The sequence below is a fragment of the Mixophyes fleayi genome, chromosome 3, assembly GCF_038048845.1.
Source record: "Mixophyes fleayi isolate aMixFle1 chromosome 3, aMixFle1.hap1, whole genome shotgun sequence".
NCBI classification, from domain to species: domain Eukaryota; kingdom Metazoa; phylum Chordata; class Amphibia; order Anura; family Limnodynastidae; genus Mixophyes; species Mixophyes fleayi.
Window position 1 is genome coordinate 302,313,988 of NC_134404.1, and position 18,947 is coordinate 302,332,934.

Consider the following 18,947-nt stretch of genomic DNA (forward strand, 5'->3'; position numbering starts at 1 on the left):
CATCACTTCCTCGTTATAACTGTCAGTCCTTAGTGAGAGGAGCACATGACAGGTCCACTTGCTGCCATATTTGATTCTGGAAAGATATTTTTTGCTTCCCGGAACCAGCCCAGAAACTGCCTGATATCCAATTAACCCCCCTGGTTTATGGATATATATTACAGTATAGATTGTCTCACTATAGACATAGCAACGATAAAGACATACACGGTTACATTCGATCATATTGTGTTGTGGTAGCACATTAAACCGAAGTGCACGCAGTACCAGATTTACGAGTCTCTATAGAGAATATGCTTATGGTTGATGGTTATTTTATTGTATGATATGGGAATGTGTTTGTTATACAGTCATCGGCATTTATTAATACGATACATAAACGCCAACAAGAAAGATGGAGTCGCCTGTGCCAGGTCTGTATGAATGAGCAGCCGGTTCCCTCCCTGCTCTCCAACCACTGTTTCCGCTCGCCCACTCTTTCTCTGCAAGTATCCTCTGCGACGTACTGATTGGCTGGTTGGGCGAAGGCTGCAGGTGACGCGTCAGATCACGTGTCCGCACCTACCGGAGGAGAAGAAGAAGTAGTAGTGGTGTCGGGCGGGGGACACACTTCCGGTCTAGTCACTGATTGAGAGCTTGGCGGCTCTGGCGGAGGGAGGCACCGACATGGACAGCCAAGGCAGGAAGGTGGTGGTGTGCGACAACGGGACAGGGGTGAGTCCTGCAGCCCGGCTACATACTGGGCGTTGGTTGTCACCACCCCCACAGGCTCATACATACATAGACAGTGGCCGTCTGTAGCACACCCTGTGCCAGCATCGCCGACATACCCGGCTGCTGCCCCTGGGATTGCTGTCACCATTGTGATCCTAGATCCTTCCGCCTACACCACACAGGGCTTTTATCTGGGATGTGCCCCAGTGTCAGTGGAACACTGTTCTCACTCAAACCGGGGTTTCTATCTTTCTATCTATTGAGATAGATATTAGTGCATCTCTACTTGTCATACATATGTGCCCTTTGCTCTCATACATATTGCTTGATATGACTGTGGTTGTCTACCTTTACCTCTCATGCAGAACATTTTAAACATGTGCGTCCTTAGCTCACATACAAGTATTTTCATACCTGCTTTACCCACCTCTCACACATGACATTGCATTAGTGTCTGAAATGTCTCTTTATGCACTAAAGGGCTCTGGCAGGGTAAGGGTTACCGTCTTCCTGCTTGTCCCCGCCTGCTGGGGTGGAAGGGGAGCTGCAGGCCCCAGCCTGATCAAAGGATATGTACACTTTAACATGTTGAGGTGGCAGGGATATCCTTCATGTTTTATTATGTATCCCAGCAATAAAAGAGTTTGGAGAATAAAATATACAGATTGTCAGTTTGAATGACATCTCATCTTAAGCCACATAGGTATTCTTTTGCACTGTCAGTTTCAATGCATGATCCTTAATTCATGAGATCATTGTGTGTGTTAATTAATTATTATAGATGTTGGTTATATTGCAGCGTGTGGTGAGCAGGCATATAGTGCTTAGCTGTGGGTTTATGTCCTACAATGACAGGAAGGGGCTAGATAGGGTTCTTTAGATAACCGCACACTACATGCTTTGTAACTTGATTCCAAGCTACTTTCTAAGTTTTCAAAATGTAGAAACCCTGATGCTTATTTTATTGCTTTGCTCAACAAAGCTTTATAGGTAATCAGTGTTTAATGCAAACTATTTAAACCAGTCTCTTATAGTGCATAATTTGTGATGGTTGCTAACTTTTCATTCGATCACAAATAAACCCTAGTATTGCATACATAATATAGTACAACCTATATGGCTGAGATGATAAGGCAGGACCTGCCCTTTTCTTATCAGGTATTCCTGGGCAGGGTGTATTTAAATTAGAGGAAAGGTGTCCATTTTGTGTTTCTGTCAAGTAGGGAAGTTGCTAATAAATTTGCTGTTATGACTGTAACTACATAAACCTGAGGCAATAATTTTGTTCCTTGTTTTTATCTACTTTTATTATGAGGGTCAAACTCCTTTTGTGTAAAGTATTTTTTATTTTTCTAACTTTGTCCTAGTGTAACACTTTTTTTTTATGATTTCTTAAGCGAGTTGATAACTTTTTCTCAAGACTCCCACTTTTGTTCGTATACGAAATTTTGTCTATGCAAGCTTATTTTTTTTTTATTTTTTTTATAGTAAAGACTTCCCTTTTAAGACCTATGCCAACTCTTGTTCCTTGTCTTCAGTTAGAGGAAGCACTAGTGACTAAGAGGAACTAAACTTGTCAAAAAAAAAAAAGCCTTTTGAAAGTTTAAGCAACTTATTCTGACATTCATATAATATTTACATAAGGTGCCTTAAATTATTTATCATTTTGTCTAATGTATATGGAAGCCTAGGCAACAGTAAATGTGTGTGTATAAATACTCCTGTATTTTAGCAGCATGCTTTCTCACAGTTGTCTTTTAACAGAAGCACATTCACATTTATTAGAAATGTTATGGTCGGATCCCCAGACAAAAAAAATGTTCAAACACAATGGTAGAGAAAAATGGAACACATATGCCTTTTCCATGGATAATAGTATCAATACAGTTCATTACTAATCTACCTGCCAGTGAGAGTACATAAGTGTTTGTTACATTTGTCTACTGACTTAAAAATGTTTTGGGTTTTCTAAGTTTTTACCTACTTAATTATTTAACTTCTTACTGTAACTGCTAGAACTGGATTCCTTCCAAACACATTTTGCTTTATTGTTTCTTTAAATTATAAATTGTATTCTACTAATGTGTTATTGCCCTCTTTTATGTATTATTGATATAATTTGACATGACACCCTTTTTCCAAACTAGAAAGAGCAAATATCTGTTTTGTGCCAGCATTTTTTTTTTTTAGCTCTGTTGTGATTAAACAATGGTAAATAGATGTTAGGATTTATGTTGGTTTTTAAGTGCATTTTATGTTTAAAGAGAAACTATCCTTAATTTCATGCTTTATTGTCAAAATTATTATTTTTTTTTCTGTGTTACCGGTGCAGGTTTGCTGTGTCCTTGCGAGAGACTTGCACAGCAATCAAGCTATTGATCTTACCCCATTCACTCAAGGGATTTGCTGCATACTGTGAACTATAGACAGTGTGAACTGTTAATAAAGGATCGTGCAGCTACCTGTTTTACAGCACTGTACCAGCAGGTTTTTATTGAAAGGGTATTTATTGCATCAAGAGCATGGACCATACCTTGTGTGTTTATAGATAACCAACTGCACAAAGAACTTAGCTTTGGTTGGAATTAGGTTACAGATGTTAAATAAGAAAATGTCACTTGCTTTCCTTCCTCTGATCCATTGGGTCACGAGAAGCCTCTAATGGGCTGACGTTTCACTGTTTGACAACGCTGTTGGCAAGTTCAGTAAAACCAGGGAGGGCAGGTAAGGGACATTTTCTTCTTTAACATCGCTTGTCTAATGCTTACCAAAGCTAATATTTTTAGTTGGGGTGATTTTTCCTTTTTAAAATTATTCAGTAGTGAAAAACAAAGTGCACTGCTTAAAATCTGTGTCCTCCTTACAGCGCTGCTTCAGTTCATTGATGCTTGAGGGCGTAGCATGTCAGTGGTGTTGAGGTCTGGACTTTGAGTCGGCCATTTGAAAGCATTGATTCTTATCATTTTTTTTTTTTTATTTTTTTTTAGCCATTTAGTTGTAGATTAGAATCCATGTACATTATACAATGTCAGTTTTTTTTAGTTGGCAGACAAATAGTCTCACATTTCCCTCTAGATTACTGTGGTATAAAAGGAGTTGGTGGTGGACTCGGTGCTTGCAAAGCATCCAGGGTCCTGTGGCCGCTAAACGAACCCGAATCGTTACCCCTCCAACACCAGCCTTGGTTTTAGCCAAGTATGGTGTTGTACATTAAAACCAAACAACTTCACTTTGGTCTTGTTCTGTCCAAAGGACAGAAGTCTTGGTTTGCTAAGGTTTATATTTGCAAATCTAAGCCATAATGTGATTTGTGTGTGTTTTGGCAAGAAGTTGCTTCCTGGTGGTTACCATTCCATTAAAGCCATACTTGTTCAGTCTTCTGATACTAAAGTCATGAACGTCAACATTTACAATGTTGATAGACCTATACGTATCTGGATGCAGGTGTTGGGTTTTGTGATTTCGCAAAGCATCATGCAGTCTGAACCATGGGATAATCTGCTGGGACCATCCACTCCCAGGAAGAACAGCAATTATCTTCAATGTTCTCCTTTTGTGAATATTTCTTGTTGTAAAGTGATGGACTTCAAATTGTGTAAAACTTTGTAACCTGTTGAGCAGCAACAACTGCCCTTCTGAGATCATCAGTGAAATCTTTCTAATTGGCACAAACCTTAATGCTCCAGACTAAACTGCCAAAAGTTTGCCTTTCATACAAGGATGGTAACGTCCTGATGATCACATGAGCTTGATTAACAGCCCCTGGCTCAAATGTTATTACCTGTAACTTAAAGATAAATACAAACTTCTTCACAGTGAACTTCATTTGTGCATACTTAATTTAACTTTAGAAGGTTTCTACTAATAACCTTCATAGGCCTCAATAGAACAGTGTCATCTACTGGTTAAATGATCAAAGTGCTTGTTCAGTATTGCCAAGCTATACATTTTGTTTCATGCAGACCCTAACACTTAGTACTGAAAGGTTTGATACTAAACGTGTTTTAAAAAATAAAATAAATGGCCCTTTAAGATGCCTGAACAGTCGGTAATAGCTTCAACCTATTGTCTGTACTGTGGATAAAAGTAGAGTGTGCTTTTGTTTTTTTTAACTGATGGAAAAGGTTGACTCATCTTTCCTGTCCTGAACTTCAGCAGATTTGCAATTTCCCTAAGGATTTGTTGTACTGCTTGGTTTAGTAGTTGATGGTCCCTTGCCAGCATAGAGTATGTAACCCGTTCTGGTTCAGTTTGGGATAAAGTCCATATTTTCCAAATAGCCTGCAAACCACAAGTATTTTACTGCTGTAAGATGTGCACATCTGGCCACACAGATCTGATGTCTGCTGAGCTAGACTGATTTCACTTTCTCCTGCACATGTGTAGTGCATAAAACCTACCATGCTAGTGGAAACTATTTTTTTCACCTCAATATGTACTTTAGATATTCTTTTGTGAGGATTTCAGTCTAGGCTTCTCAGCATTCATTATGTTCTGAACATAGAATTATTGGAGCTCAGCCTAAGGATCATTGAGTTCTACTCAAAGTAGACCTTCAGTGCACAGGATTGCTACCGGAAATGACCCATGGAAATCTGCATACATTATTATTTTTATGTAGCTTAGTTTTTTTTTGTTATGTTTTTCCATCCTGGTCTGCCATTATGTTCCAGTGACACTCTAGTGCATTGATTATGTATTCTACACAGTGATCACTTTATATTTATGCCGGGCTATATCAGAGCTGCGTTCATTGCTTACTCAACACTGTTCAGCTTGGGTAGATGCCATGTCTCTTGGGTGCACTTAGCATTCTCTTTAATGGTAGGAATAATCTTTTCTGCTTGTGAACGCCAATATTTTACTTTATTTAAGTAGATTAATGTTTCTGCTTCTCTTACTTTAGACAGGGTTGTAAACGGTGAGTAAATGAGAAGCAACATTTTTACCCAGCAATATAATTGATATACGTTGCCATGACTATAATACACACAAGTTTTGAATTATTTTTGTGTCCTTTTTATAAGCTGTTGTGTAATAGTCACTTTTGTGCAAAAGATAATTATTGCCTTTTACTCTTATCATTGCAACTGTAAACCAATTTACACAGCTTGTGAAACGAGCAGTTATGATTTATCCCTTAGTTAAAGTTGGTGTCACATTGGAGCAATTTTTTAAGTTTGTAAAAAGCTGTGTACATATATTACTAAATATTGTGTTCTGCTCTTTGGTGGTGCAGTAACATCTGAGGCCCTTGTCACACTGGCATTTTACTACTCTTTCCGCAGGTGTAAAGTTCTTTTTAGTGTGACATCATTGAATGTGAAATACAGTGTTCCCTGTCACACTAGTGCCCCAGCTGTCCGAAAACCACGGGGTATATTTACTAAAATGCGGGTTTGAAAAAGTAGAGATTTTGCCTGTAGCAACCAATCAGATTCTAGCTGTCATTTATTTAGTGCACTCTACAAAATGACAGCTAGACTCAGGTTGTTATAGGCAACATTTCCACTTTTTCAAACCCACAGTTTAGCAAATATACCCCTTATGGCTTTCTACAAAGGACATTAAAAGGAGTTTTGAAGCTTTCTCCTGCTGCACACAGTGTACAATTTATTAAACACAGCATTCTAAAAGCTTAGAAAACCTTGAGAACTAAGTGTAAAAACATTCCTGATTAATCTTCCTAAACTCTTTCTGGATGTTTGTAAGTGGCAAATGTGAAGCTAGCCACGGACTTAACTTTGCTGTACTATCACACAGTAGTAATTGACTTGTGTCCATATGTGCAAAAATACTCTGTCCACTAATAGCCTTTAACCACTAAAGCCTTTCACATGGTTAGTGTCTGAGTTTAGATATGGGACCTTTTGTACAGATCCACCTGAGGACACCGGAAAGCAGGAATGCAAGGAAGAAGACCAATAAATCTTTGTGCCTTTGTCATTTTGTAAACGTGCCCCTTGGTGAACAGGTTATTCTCCTCCAGATATTGTAGCCAGTTACTTAGCGCACCTATTCATTCATCTCAAACACAAAAACCAGGCAGTCTTGCACAGTGACGCAAATTGAAAACTAGTTAACTTCCTCTAGAGGTAAGTATGATATGCAATTTAGAAGGGAAAACATCTATTTGAGGGTTTATTTTTCATTTACATATCCAGGAAGACTATTTTTGCGTTGTGGTTTATTTTGTATTTTCCTTTAAAGCCACATATACAGTTATTTTACACTGTACACAGTTGTTTAGAAAAAGGTGGCTGATTAAGACGGCAGCAAGCTTCCATTATTGCTGTTTCTGATCTTCCAAACAATGTCCATTCCCTTCAGTATCCACATTGCATTAGGGATCAGTCATCCCCATGATTAGAGAAGAAAATACCGCTGCACTAGGTATCGCTACCAGTTTAATAATATCTATAACTTCTAAGATTGAAAATTGTATCTTTACTGGTGGGTGCACTCCTACACCATCATTAATGTAGAGACAAAAAGGAGAAGGATAGGGAAGAATTGTGTAATTGGAGGCACTCAGCGATCATAGTTACTAAAATAGCTATGTCTTTATTAATATACATTAAAATAATCCCTCCTAGTTCAGATAGCGAAATATTAAAATAATTGTGACTATAAATGTGAGTTAAAATAGCAAAATTTGCTATTTTAACTCACATTTATAGTCACAATTATTTTAATATTTTGCTATCTGAACTAGGAGGGATTATTTTAATGTATATTAATAAAGACATAGCTATTTTAGTAACTATGATCGCTGAGTGCCTCCAATTACACAATTCTTCCCTATCCTTCTCCTTTTTATCCCCATGATTAGGTCAGTTGACTCTGGTCACTGGAATATCGAAGAGTCGCCAAGACATAAATATTTGTACATAGCTGTTTAGAATTTATACAAAAATGTGGTGGAAAAGTAGTGAATCTATATCTGGAGGCACACCAGTTTTAGGTTCCTTTTTATTAAAATATATATATATATATATATATATATATATATATATATATATATATATCAGGATCTCCATAGAGTTTAGAGGTCATGTTCTTTTAAGCTGATGGTTATGACAGATGAAGAGCACAGGTCTGGGGGTAAATCTTTTATAACCTGAATAGTCTGTAGTGTGTACCCAGCCTTATGCAGAGCAGCAGAATAGACCAGTACTTGGTCTTCCTGGGGACCACAACTGCTGCACCTCCCCCATTGTGAGCCATTTTGCTTCACTGTCATATAGCTTGGTAATTTCCTCTTCTTTCAAACCCCTTCTTCCTCTTTATGTTCAGACTTCTCAATTCTCAATCAAAACGTCTTTTTCAGTCACATTACTGTTGTATCTTTTTGCAGTCAGTGATGAGATGTTTAGTAAAAATACCTCTTCCTTGAAGAGGAGACGGGACAAAAAAAAGCTAAATTTGAGTTGTGGTGTGTCAGAGGGTGGGTATGTCTGCCTGTGGATGGTTTAAGTCACTTATGTTTTAAATTAGGAGGTAGAGTGGGGTTTGGGGCTTTTCTGTCTGCTCGGGTTCTATTTTACTAAAATATACATTCATTCTAGCATTAAAAGTGCAACAATATGGCTTAAAGTTAAGCTGGGTACTTACTACAGTAATTTCATGCATGTCATCGTGCAGATCACACGATAAACAGCGTTTGGTCAGATATTGCATTATTGTGTACTCTCCCACGATCATATTTTATCGTACCCAACACATTGTCATTTGATTTTTATTTGTTTAACTTCCTAAAGATCACAATCGGCAATGGCACGATGAGCAGGCAAATGTGGATGTGTGTATGTACTCACGACCAGCAGTGTAGGTGGATATCTGTAGTGTGCTTTGATGCAATCTTTTCAGCAGATGTTTGAGAGATGAAGAGCACAGATCTAAAGGTAAATTGTTTAGGTGTGTACATAAATCTGTATGCTGATCTGGACTTTGTCGTTTGTAAAATCGTTGCAGAAATCGCATCTGTAGTGTGTACCCAGCTTCAGTCTTTCCTCTAGACATCACTGCATCAGACTTTAGACTAAGTTTATTACACTTTAGCCGTGTACTTTCTTTGCACCGAATGGTGCAGCATCGTCAACAAAACGTTTTATAGTTCGGCACTCCACAATCAATGTATGCTTGGCAAATAGTTCCCACAAAGGAGGGCTTCTCTGTAAAGCTTCTATGTATAGTTTAGTGCCCCTGCCGTTCTGCTAGCTGGTTTACTGTTTTAAGATTAAGAACTACACACAACTATGATTTTTTTTTTTAAGTCTCAAGTTATGAACTAACAGCTATATGGGTTGTTTACAAAAAATAAAACCATACATCCTTTCCCTTCCTTTCTGAATAATAAAATACTTTTTGCGCTGGTGTTTGTTTTTCTTCAGATTAGTGTTTAATTTTGCAGCTTTGATTTTACACCAGCAAGCATTTAAACTCTTGTAAAAATTGATAACCAGCACAAATACATCTCATATGCTTGTTAGTCAGCCCACACCTTTCTGTTCTGTTTACTTTTACCTGAGAGCTTATATTTCAGTACTTTGACCTGTGAAAGATGATATCATAACTTTCTGTACAAACTGACTGAGGTGTTCTATTAAAGCGAACTAAAGGTGTTCTCTGCAGATGTTTAGGAAACTGGCATAGAAAAATTAAATGTATCGTATAAAAACCATCAACGGACCCACAGAGAAGCGTAGATGAAACCTGCTGTTCTAGGCACAGTAGTTGGTAGTAAGATGATCATGTTTGGGACATGTTACCTTTTAGCTTGTGTTATGTGACCTCAGTATTTTGCAAATGCAAAAGAAATTGCAGTTTTCCATGAAACAAAATGTTACTGTAATAAGAACAGTGATACCATGAAAGTAGTATTAGTGTTTGTCAGTGTAGCAGTACAGCCCCGTCGCAGGTCTCTAATTACCTAGCTGAGACATGTTCAGATAAGACTTGTGGAATGTATGTATACCCTCCCTTGTGACCTCACATAGCCGCGTCTCCTCTGCATTGTTTTCCATATAAAACCTGTACATTAGTTTACTAGTACCTGGGTGTATGTGTTTCTCTGATACGACGAGAAACTTGTGTTACAACACAAAGACTTATTCTTTTTATAGTGTATGACCATTTAATATAATGGGAAATGACTGTATCAATACGAGGACAACGCATTCAAACTACTAAAATGTGTATTTCATGTATGGCTTATTGATCCGTGTAATTCACACTTTCTGTCCATATGAGTGAATTGGGAAGTGGATCACAGAGCTGAAGAGAGCGCAATAATGTTACTTGTTACTGCCATACATTTGTCGTGCAAGGAGTGGTCAAATAGCGGATAACAATAACACAAGTTGTCCATGCTAATGGTCATTTTAAAATTATATCCCTAGACAGGACACAGTTAAACATAGCTTCTTCCATTGTAGAGAAGGGTTTTCTACGTTTTCACCACATACTCCTGTGTGATGGTAAAAGAATTTGTTTACACCAGATACCCCTAAATGAAGCAAATTTATACCAACCACTGTTTATGCATTGAAATACTAAATGATTAGTTTTTGTATGTTTTATTCTTTGCTAGTAAACTGATAGTTATAATTAACAGACTGGATTATGCTTTGAACCTGTCTAGGTACCTCTTGGAGTATACGTACCACAGTTTGAGTGTTGAGATCTAAATTTCTTTTTCTATTTTTAACCTGATCGTCCAATCTGAGTAAATCTGAGCTCTAAATGGATGCTTTATTGTATACAAGACAACAGGAGACTACAAGTTTTAGTTGTATGTGGGTTTCTTGTTTTTTTTTGTTTGTTTTTTGTCCTGGCTTGGAACCATATATAATTGTGAGAGTTGTCTGGGCTTACCAATGATTTTCAGAGATCTTCATTGCAGTGGCTCAGTGCTTTATTTCCACCCTTACTGATCACTACACCCATTAACTTTTTGCATACTTGCATTTTCCCCATTGCCAGAATATTACAACCTTTGTTATCTATAATGTCTGATATAAAATCACTTGAAGTGTTTTTACTATACTAATTCATAGTTGTGCAAAGTGTATCCACATCTTTTTATATCCTTCCCTTTAACTATATTTTTAAATAATCTTTTCAAGGATTTGCTTTGAATGTAACTTGATCTTCATGATGAAGCTCTTATTCAGGCAGATTTTAAATCAATAAAACACTTTAGCTGTACATAGTTGAATGTGTGACCCTTGAACAGGTCTATGCATGCACCAGGGTTGTTTTCAGGTGTATTTTAGCTTACCCTTTTAGGGGTGAATACTTACAAACAAAAAGACAATAGTTGATTGTGTAATTAAGAAAAAGCTTTATAGTTTATTTCACATTGGTGTATGTTGTGGTTATCAGTGGTAAGAACTCCAATATACATATATTTTATACCATAATGGAAAAACATAAAATGTAAAACAAATGCCAGAAGGTGGTGATTTAGAAATTTTAATTTGACTTAGAAATGTAATTTCTAATTACATTCGAAGCAAATCCTTGAAAAGATTCTTTAAAAACACAGTTAAAGGGAAGGATATAAAAAGATGTGGATACACTTTGCACAACTATGAATTAGTATAGTAAAAACACTTCCCAAGTAGGGCACATGTTTATGGAGGTCACCAAGAAGCCTGTAGCAACATTGACTGACAGTTGGTTTTCTGTGGCAGAAATTGTCCATGGAACAACAAAAGCCTGGGCAGGTCACAAATCTGCGCTTTATGGAACAATGAGACGAAGAAAACAGTCATCGGGTGTAAAAACACGTGGGTTTTTGCAGAGTGAAGGAAGGTTGCACTTTTTGACAAGTCAATAACTTTGTTTCTAAAATATATCCTTTTTTTATTTTATTTTTTATTTCTACTGGCAGTATTCAAAAGCCGCAACACTACTGGCAATCCATTCCAACTAGTTCTCTTAAAGTAGATGTTTCAGAAGTCTCATTTAAAAGTAAAACATGAACCTTTATTTTATGTTTAATTTTTTAGTAAATGTTTCCTACATTGTCATTGGATCTTGGAAGCCCTGTCCACATGCCAGTATTAATAATGTGACCACACGTAGTAAACAGTAACTTGTACTGATGTGGATAATAATTGAGGACTTCTTACCTGGAGATTTGATGCGTTATTATCATTAATGGCTCATGTTGTGGGAGCTAGGCTTATTGTCACATGTACTGAATGATTTAATGCTTGTCATGAAAAGCTCCATCACCCACTCCATGCTATCCAGGGCAGGCATTTCCTGCTGCCCACACCTCCTGACCACATTGTAATAAATGTCATGATGCGGCTGGGGGTCCATATAATTACAATACTAATGCTTGTGCCCACATTGTACGATTTTTGTTTTGCTATTGCTGCATCATATTGACACAATTTAGTGGAGGTGTATGTGTGCATCCAGGAGAGAGATGTCATTGTACCAGCACTTAGGACGTATGTGTGTGTGTTGTGTGCTACTGCGAGAGGCAAACTGAACAATACAAGGCACACTGCCAGTTGATAAAGAACAGTCCGCATGATCTTAGATTGAAAATGTGCAATCTGCTTTTTTTTTTTTTTTTTTTTGTGTTACTTTGCATGACTCAATAGGAAGTTAACCCACACATTTCTATATATGGTATGTAAGCTGCTACATGCAGTTTGTGCTCTCTCTCTGCACTCTATATAAACGGATCATCTACCTCCCTTTTAAAATAGAATACTCTATTAATAAAAAAAACAAAAACTGGTTCACTTCTTGGATCAGGTAATGTGCTTTGAAATGTGATTTAGGGCAGGTACTTTCTGTACATTTTTAGACAAAGACAAATAGTGTCATTTAGATTTAATTTTTTAACATTTTATCTTGTATAGAATCCAATTGGTACATCTTGCATGTTTTCTTCTGGTGAAAAAAATGTATCACAACAACCCCCTGTTAAGGCCTGTTTAATCTATATTAGTGTATAACACACTAAGACCCCCTGGTGGCATAGCACATTAAATCTTGTGCACCGCACTAGCAGCAGGCTGATGTCCTCTTGGAAAGGTAAATGTTAATAGATGTCAGATTAACTCTCCGTGATCTTAGTGGCTTCATCCAGTGTTTGACATCTCCCTTATACCTTACTAATAAAGGACCTGGACATTGCTCTTCATATACAAACCACTAAACTGTTATGCCACAGGCAATGTATCACAGAGCAGTAAATGGGGGAGTGATATATCCATATTTATTTTAAATTGTTAGTGGCGTGTTGGTGTTGATGCAGTGTCTGTATTAGTGTGTCTGTGTGTTGGGTAGCGATCACTTACCATACAGGAAGTGACTCATTTGCAGAGTGCTCTCTGGCTGGATATACTGAGGCCATCAGCCCCTTGTGCTAATGTAATGTAATCAGTATCATTTCCTGACCAGTTCTCATTGGTTCTAGCTCCCATTTTGGTTTCATTCAGCAAAGCCTCACTTGCTACATTTCAGGTATATTAATATAGATGTGGCGCAACTATATTTTTCAGTTGTTTATAGTGAAGATGACTACATGCACATTTGTATTTCTAAGTAAAAGTGCGGCCCACAAATCAGTCGGGTGGGGCTGAAGTTCCTGCAGTCTGTGCTCATTAGAGATGGGCGTGAGAAAAATAGGTGACTCTTATAAGGACGTTCAAAGGAGGTGTACAAACATATATTGGTTTATTATATTACAAGGAATCTCTATGTTTGAAATACTTCCAAATAATTGGATCTGGGTTAAATAGTTGCTTTCTGCTCCAGCCCCTGTATACTTGCAATGATAATGATCATCTCTCTTCATACTGTCCTTGGACCTGCATTTTCAGTGTATCTTAATGCTTTGCGGGTGTTAAAATGAGTAGTTTAGTGTCCGTGTTTTTCAGAACGGTAACTGTACCCACCAGAAGCTTTACTGTTTAAAGAGTGATTCACAAATAATGCAATTGCAGGAAAATGTTAATGTATTGTACATGCGTTCTCGCTCATTGGTAGGGTGTCACTTTTTAATGCTTATTTTTTTTTATAGTTGCCCTATGCTTCCATTTGCATGATTGTCATTACAATACCTTGTGCAAGTATTGAGTAGTATTGAAAATAAATATTTGTGTTTTTGTCTGTATTTTAGTTTGTGAAATGTGGATATGCCGGCTCCAACTTCCCAGAGCATATCTTCCCGGCTCTGGTCGGACGACCTGTTATCCGTTCTACGGCCAAAGTGGGGAACATCGAAATCAAGGTAAATGAATAATGCAGACTTGCAGCGATTGATATTGAGCCGTGGCTGGTAATTATGTACAGAAAGTCTTGGCTCGCAGTTATAAAAGATCATCCTTGGTTCTAATATATGTATGTAATAGAAACACATTTATGTCTTCCCTTTCTGCTGTTCCTTAACTTTTTTAACTTTTTTTTTTCTTGTGTACATTATGTGGATCTGCTGTGCAGTTCAGAAAGCTAACGTCACATGTAATTGAATACAGAAAGTTGGAGATAATGCAGTTTTGTTGTTGTAGAATACACTTTCAGATCCCAATCAGTGGGTGCCTGGTTGTTTCTAACAACAATGAAATCCCTAAAGCAGTAAAGTATGCATCCTTAATACCTGTCCTTGCATGATACAGTTACAGTTCACTGTGCAAAACCCTTCCTAAAAGCTTATTTAATACAATGCCTTCAAGGTCTGTGAAATAATTGAATAAATATTAATGAAGTAATGCAGTTGATTTGGGTTTTGTGAACGCATTTGATACTGTTCCACATAACCTATTGGTAAAATGCACCGAGACTAGGGGGAAAGTGTGTACGTGGGTAGGTACCTGTCTGAAAAATGGGAAGCAGAAGTTGGGCTAAACTTACTATCGGGGTGGTTTAGAGGGTCAGTTTCCTTTTCCTTGTTGTTATTCATCTTGTAGAAGGTCTAGGAATGTAGGTGTCCATATGGCAGGTAACACTAATATTTATAAGCATATTAAAACAGAAAATAACATTGTCACTATAGAAACTCTTGGGCCACCCAATTTGAACAATTAAATGATCTGAAAGGTTCCACGTAGAAAGGTGGATGGTACTGATGTAATAAATGTGTTTCTTATACAGGAAACTGGATGGACACGGGGAGTTCTTAGATGGGAATTGACTTGGGTGTGCTAGTAGACCGTAAGCTGAGTACCAGCACTCAGTGTGAGGTGCTCGGTACATGAGAAGAAAATGTAATTTTGCCATTGTATAAATTATCACAGCATTGAATATGGGCGTACAGTTTTGGGTCACTAAGACACAGGAGAACGTGAAAAGGTACAGAGGCAGGCTTCCTGATTAACAAAGGATTCAGTTTCTGACCTAAATAATGTCTACAAATATATTCTAGGACAAGTCCTTTATCTGTCCGCCAAGATTTTTCACGAATTACTGTACAGGCAACAAGGGGGCACCTGCTGCGACTGAAGGGAAATGTTTTCACTTCCATTTATAAAAGCTGATTGTTCATGGTAAGGGTAGTTAGCCTGTGACATTCACATGCAGGGAGGTAGTAATTCCAGAGTTGCTGGATACAAAGTTGCTACAAATTGATAGTTATGATGAACAAATTAAGCAGGAGGGGTAATTGATCCAGGGAATTAATCTGATCGCCACATACAGGGTCAGGAAGGAAATGTTTTGTTTTTATTTTTTCCCATGTGAGGTAACATTGGCAGCTACATCTGGGGATTAAAACACGTTGTGGGTAGCGTTTTTTTGTTTTCTCCATAACTATGGAAACCTGTATTAGAGTGGTAAATGTAAATTTTGTCGTCATCAATGGTATACTTTTTTTGCTTCTAGCACAAGACTGAGATTAAGATCCATTATTAGATAATCCTGGCTCGTTAACTATGCTCTTATCTTAGTCACCTCTGCCTTTTCTCTCCCTTCTTTCTACTGAAATCTCCAAGTAGAATAAGAAAAAAATGGTAAGTTAGGTACTTGAGACCTTTGGCTTCTAATGCTTGATGAGATTGCTGGACTTTGTTTGTGCATCTTTCTTACTGATGCATAGTCTGACATCTAACCATAATTCAGGAATTGTTTTGGTTTCCATCAGATCCTAGTAGCTTCTGCATGTTTTGTCAAGTGATATATAGCATGTCTATGTAATACTTGCACTATAAACATATGTGGTGCCCTGACCATGAAGAAATACTACGTATTATGCAAATTATTTTTTTTAAAAATTATTCTTATAGCCAATCTGTTATATAGAAAACACCTTTTAACTAGGAATTTCTAAAGACGAAGGCTTGGGTAGTACTTTTCTAAATAGGGCATATGGCAGTTATAACATGGATTTTTCATAATCTCATATTTACAGCATGCCAAATTAACAGGATGTTTTTGTGTTGAAAAATGAAAGGTTCTTTCTGAAGATAAAACACATTACTGCACACGTTAGTGGTAAGTGCATGCATCATCAATGTTATCCCAGGTGGAGTGTCGCACTAGGCTGTCGAGATCTGTGAAGTACTGGCTAATAGACCATGCAAAGTAGGAGTTGGATACAGTCACTCCACACTAGTGATTGGAGAAAAACAGTTTCCGGAGATGTGCACACTTTCATAATTGTGGAGAACATGTTTTTATAATGGTGATATCTGTGCGCTGCTGCCTTGGCAACTTCAGACTCTTGAGGTGTTGTAGAACTAAAAGTCCCAGTGTTCTGAACAGTATTGTAAAGAGAATTCCAGCTGTCATGGCCATATGGGCCCCTTGTCCATTGTGCATATGAGTGTCAAAGTTTCTGCTTAGTGGTTCCATTCATTAGTTATCCAGAAAGTAGATAAGTTAAAATAAACACATACTGACTGCTTTTAACCCACTAAAACCAGTGGAGAGGAAAGAAAATTCTGATAAAGGAAAAACAAATATGCCGCTGGGTCCAAACCTCAGAACTGTCGGATAACTGATTAGATTGGTCTAATCTGTGGTCACAGGAATTACAGCAGGTAAGTAGGTGCCAAAGCAGGTTCCTTAAGCAGTGATGTTAGCTCAGGAAGTCCTGAAAAGGACAGTTACATACACTAGTTTAAGGTACTAGTGATCTCCAGAAGTACAGATGGTATCATGATACATGGTCAAACAGTACTCGTTTTTATACAGTTTTATACACAGCCTGGCATGGGTTAAATCAGCCACTTTTTCTGACCAGGCCCTAAGAAGTCTGAAATATTTAATTCAGAAGTAAACATCAGGATATGAGATGTTCTTTAAATTTGGATTTTAAATGCAATTTATATTTTACAAAATTTACACTAATCTGTGGGTTCCCACATCACGTGCTGTTTACATTGTTCTGTCAGGTTCTAACAAACAGGACAAAAGGCCACTTGGGAAAGAAAAGTAACATCCTGCTGTGAAAGAGGACTAATTACTCATAATGAGGATTTCTTCTATACACGTTACAAAACCAAATTGTGACATATGTCTCAGAAGTTACAATGTCAAATTTCCTCCAACATTTATGCCTATTGTATCAGAAATCAGTACATTTTTTTTACAGAAATATAATACCATAACAAAAATCAATATATTTGCAATAATATAAATTGGCGCCTATGCCACAAATTGAAATACATTTCTACAATAAATTATTTCTACGTGATCCAGCCACAGAATCTATACTGGGAAATAGGATTTGGGAGTGCTCGTAGACTTAGCAATAGTGCTCAATGTCAAGCAGCATCTGCAAGGGCCAGTAAAGTATCGGTATGCATAAAATGGGGAATAGATGCAAAGACAGGCAGTGTAATTTTGACATTATATAAATCATTAAGACATTTTGAATATGAAGTGCAGTTCTGGGCACCACTTTATATAAAAAAAAAAAAAAATACATTTTGGAATTAGAAAGGGTACAGAGAAGGCGACAAAATTGATAAAGCATATGGAGTCGTTAAGCTATGAGAAATGACTGGCCAGTTTAGGCATGTGTACGGAAACTGTCTAGGATATCATTAATAAGGGTCAATACAGAGAACTTTCATGATAACTTTTTACCCCAAGGACTATAACCTTAAGGGGTGACCGCGTGTCCTGTGTAGAGGAGAGGAAGTTTTACCAACATCAAAGGAAGGCGTTCTTTACAGTAAGGGTAGTCAAGTTATGGAATTCACTGTCATGGGAGGTTGTGATTGCAGACTCAATTGATATGTTTAAGAAAGGTTTAGGGAGAAATAGGACTGCAATATTGGGCAAGGAGGAATTTTACAAGATTGAAATTGATCCAGATAAAGCAACCGCCAATCTGTTTCAAATATAAGTGAGGGATTGCAGGAGATCCAAATAGGTTGAACTTGATGGACTGGTATCATAATTTGTTTTGTTTGTTTTCCCAACCCCATCAACTGTTACTATGTGAATGTTGGAGCACATGTAGATTCTGAGGGGATTTTGTGATAAGTGGTTTTCTTCCTTTTGATGTAGTTTTAAGTTACTACTAAGATGAAGGATAGTTTTTGAAGGGTTGATGTCCACGCTTGGTGTATCGGGTTGCCTATCACTGATCAAAACGCGCAGGGTTTATACTTCATTCTTGAAAGCTGCTTATTGTTCCTGTTGACACCTGTTATAACCTAAAATAAACATGGTGGTCTTATTCTAATTGTTTTACAGCAGGACTGAAATGAGGGCTTGCCCCCTGGACATTACCGTGAAAATATGATAGTGTCCTGTAAGAATTTAGGTAACTTGGCTTTACCTTGAAATAGCACATTTCTTTCTTCATTCCAGACTAGCAATTTCATGTCGCTGCATTCCTGTAGCACCGGGTTTGGCTAGTTCTGGAATGTAAACAGTTGTATTCTTTTACACAATGTATGTTGTATGGAAAAACCTAGAACTTAAAGGATGAGTCAAACTATGTGGCATTGTTTTCCAGTAATCCAGATTTCATAAACCAGTGTTATAAATGTAGCTCCAATTCTGTCCTCAAGAATGCAGACTGGTAAATGTTTTCTCAGTTATACTGAGGTCCGGAGTGTTGCACCATTTTTGAATGTATATTGCAATTTAGGTAGTGGTCATTTTAAGTCCTCTGCCCAGCACAATAAGTCCTGTCTCCATATGAACATTTCAAAACCTCTGTCTTTACAGGATCCACAGTTGACCACTGTAATCATGGTCTTAACTGCTTGATGTTCCAGCATTTGTTTACATTTTGGCACAAAGAAATA

The 18,947-nt window shown here is 37.5% G+C and overlaps 1 protein-coding gene across 1 annotated transcript in view; it reads left to right on the forward strand.

Moving 5' to 3' along the window:
• The first annotated feature begins 517 nt into the window (after positions 1-517).
• The window catches only part of ACTR2 (actin related protein 2), a 37,070-nt gene continuing 18,640 nt past the window's right edge, over positions 518-18,947 (forward strand). The window contains exons 1-2 of the mRNA XM_075203913.1: positions 518-714; positions 13,868-13,978. Coding sequence (XP_075060014.1) covers positions 667-714; positions 13,868-13,978 — 159 coding nt within the window. The 5' untranslated portion in view covers positions 518-666. The remainder of the gene's footprint in view (positions 715-13,867; positions 13,979-18,947) is intronic.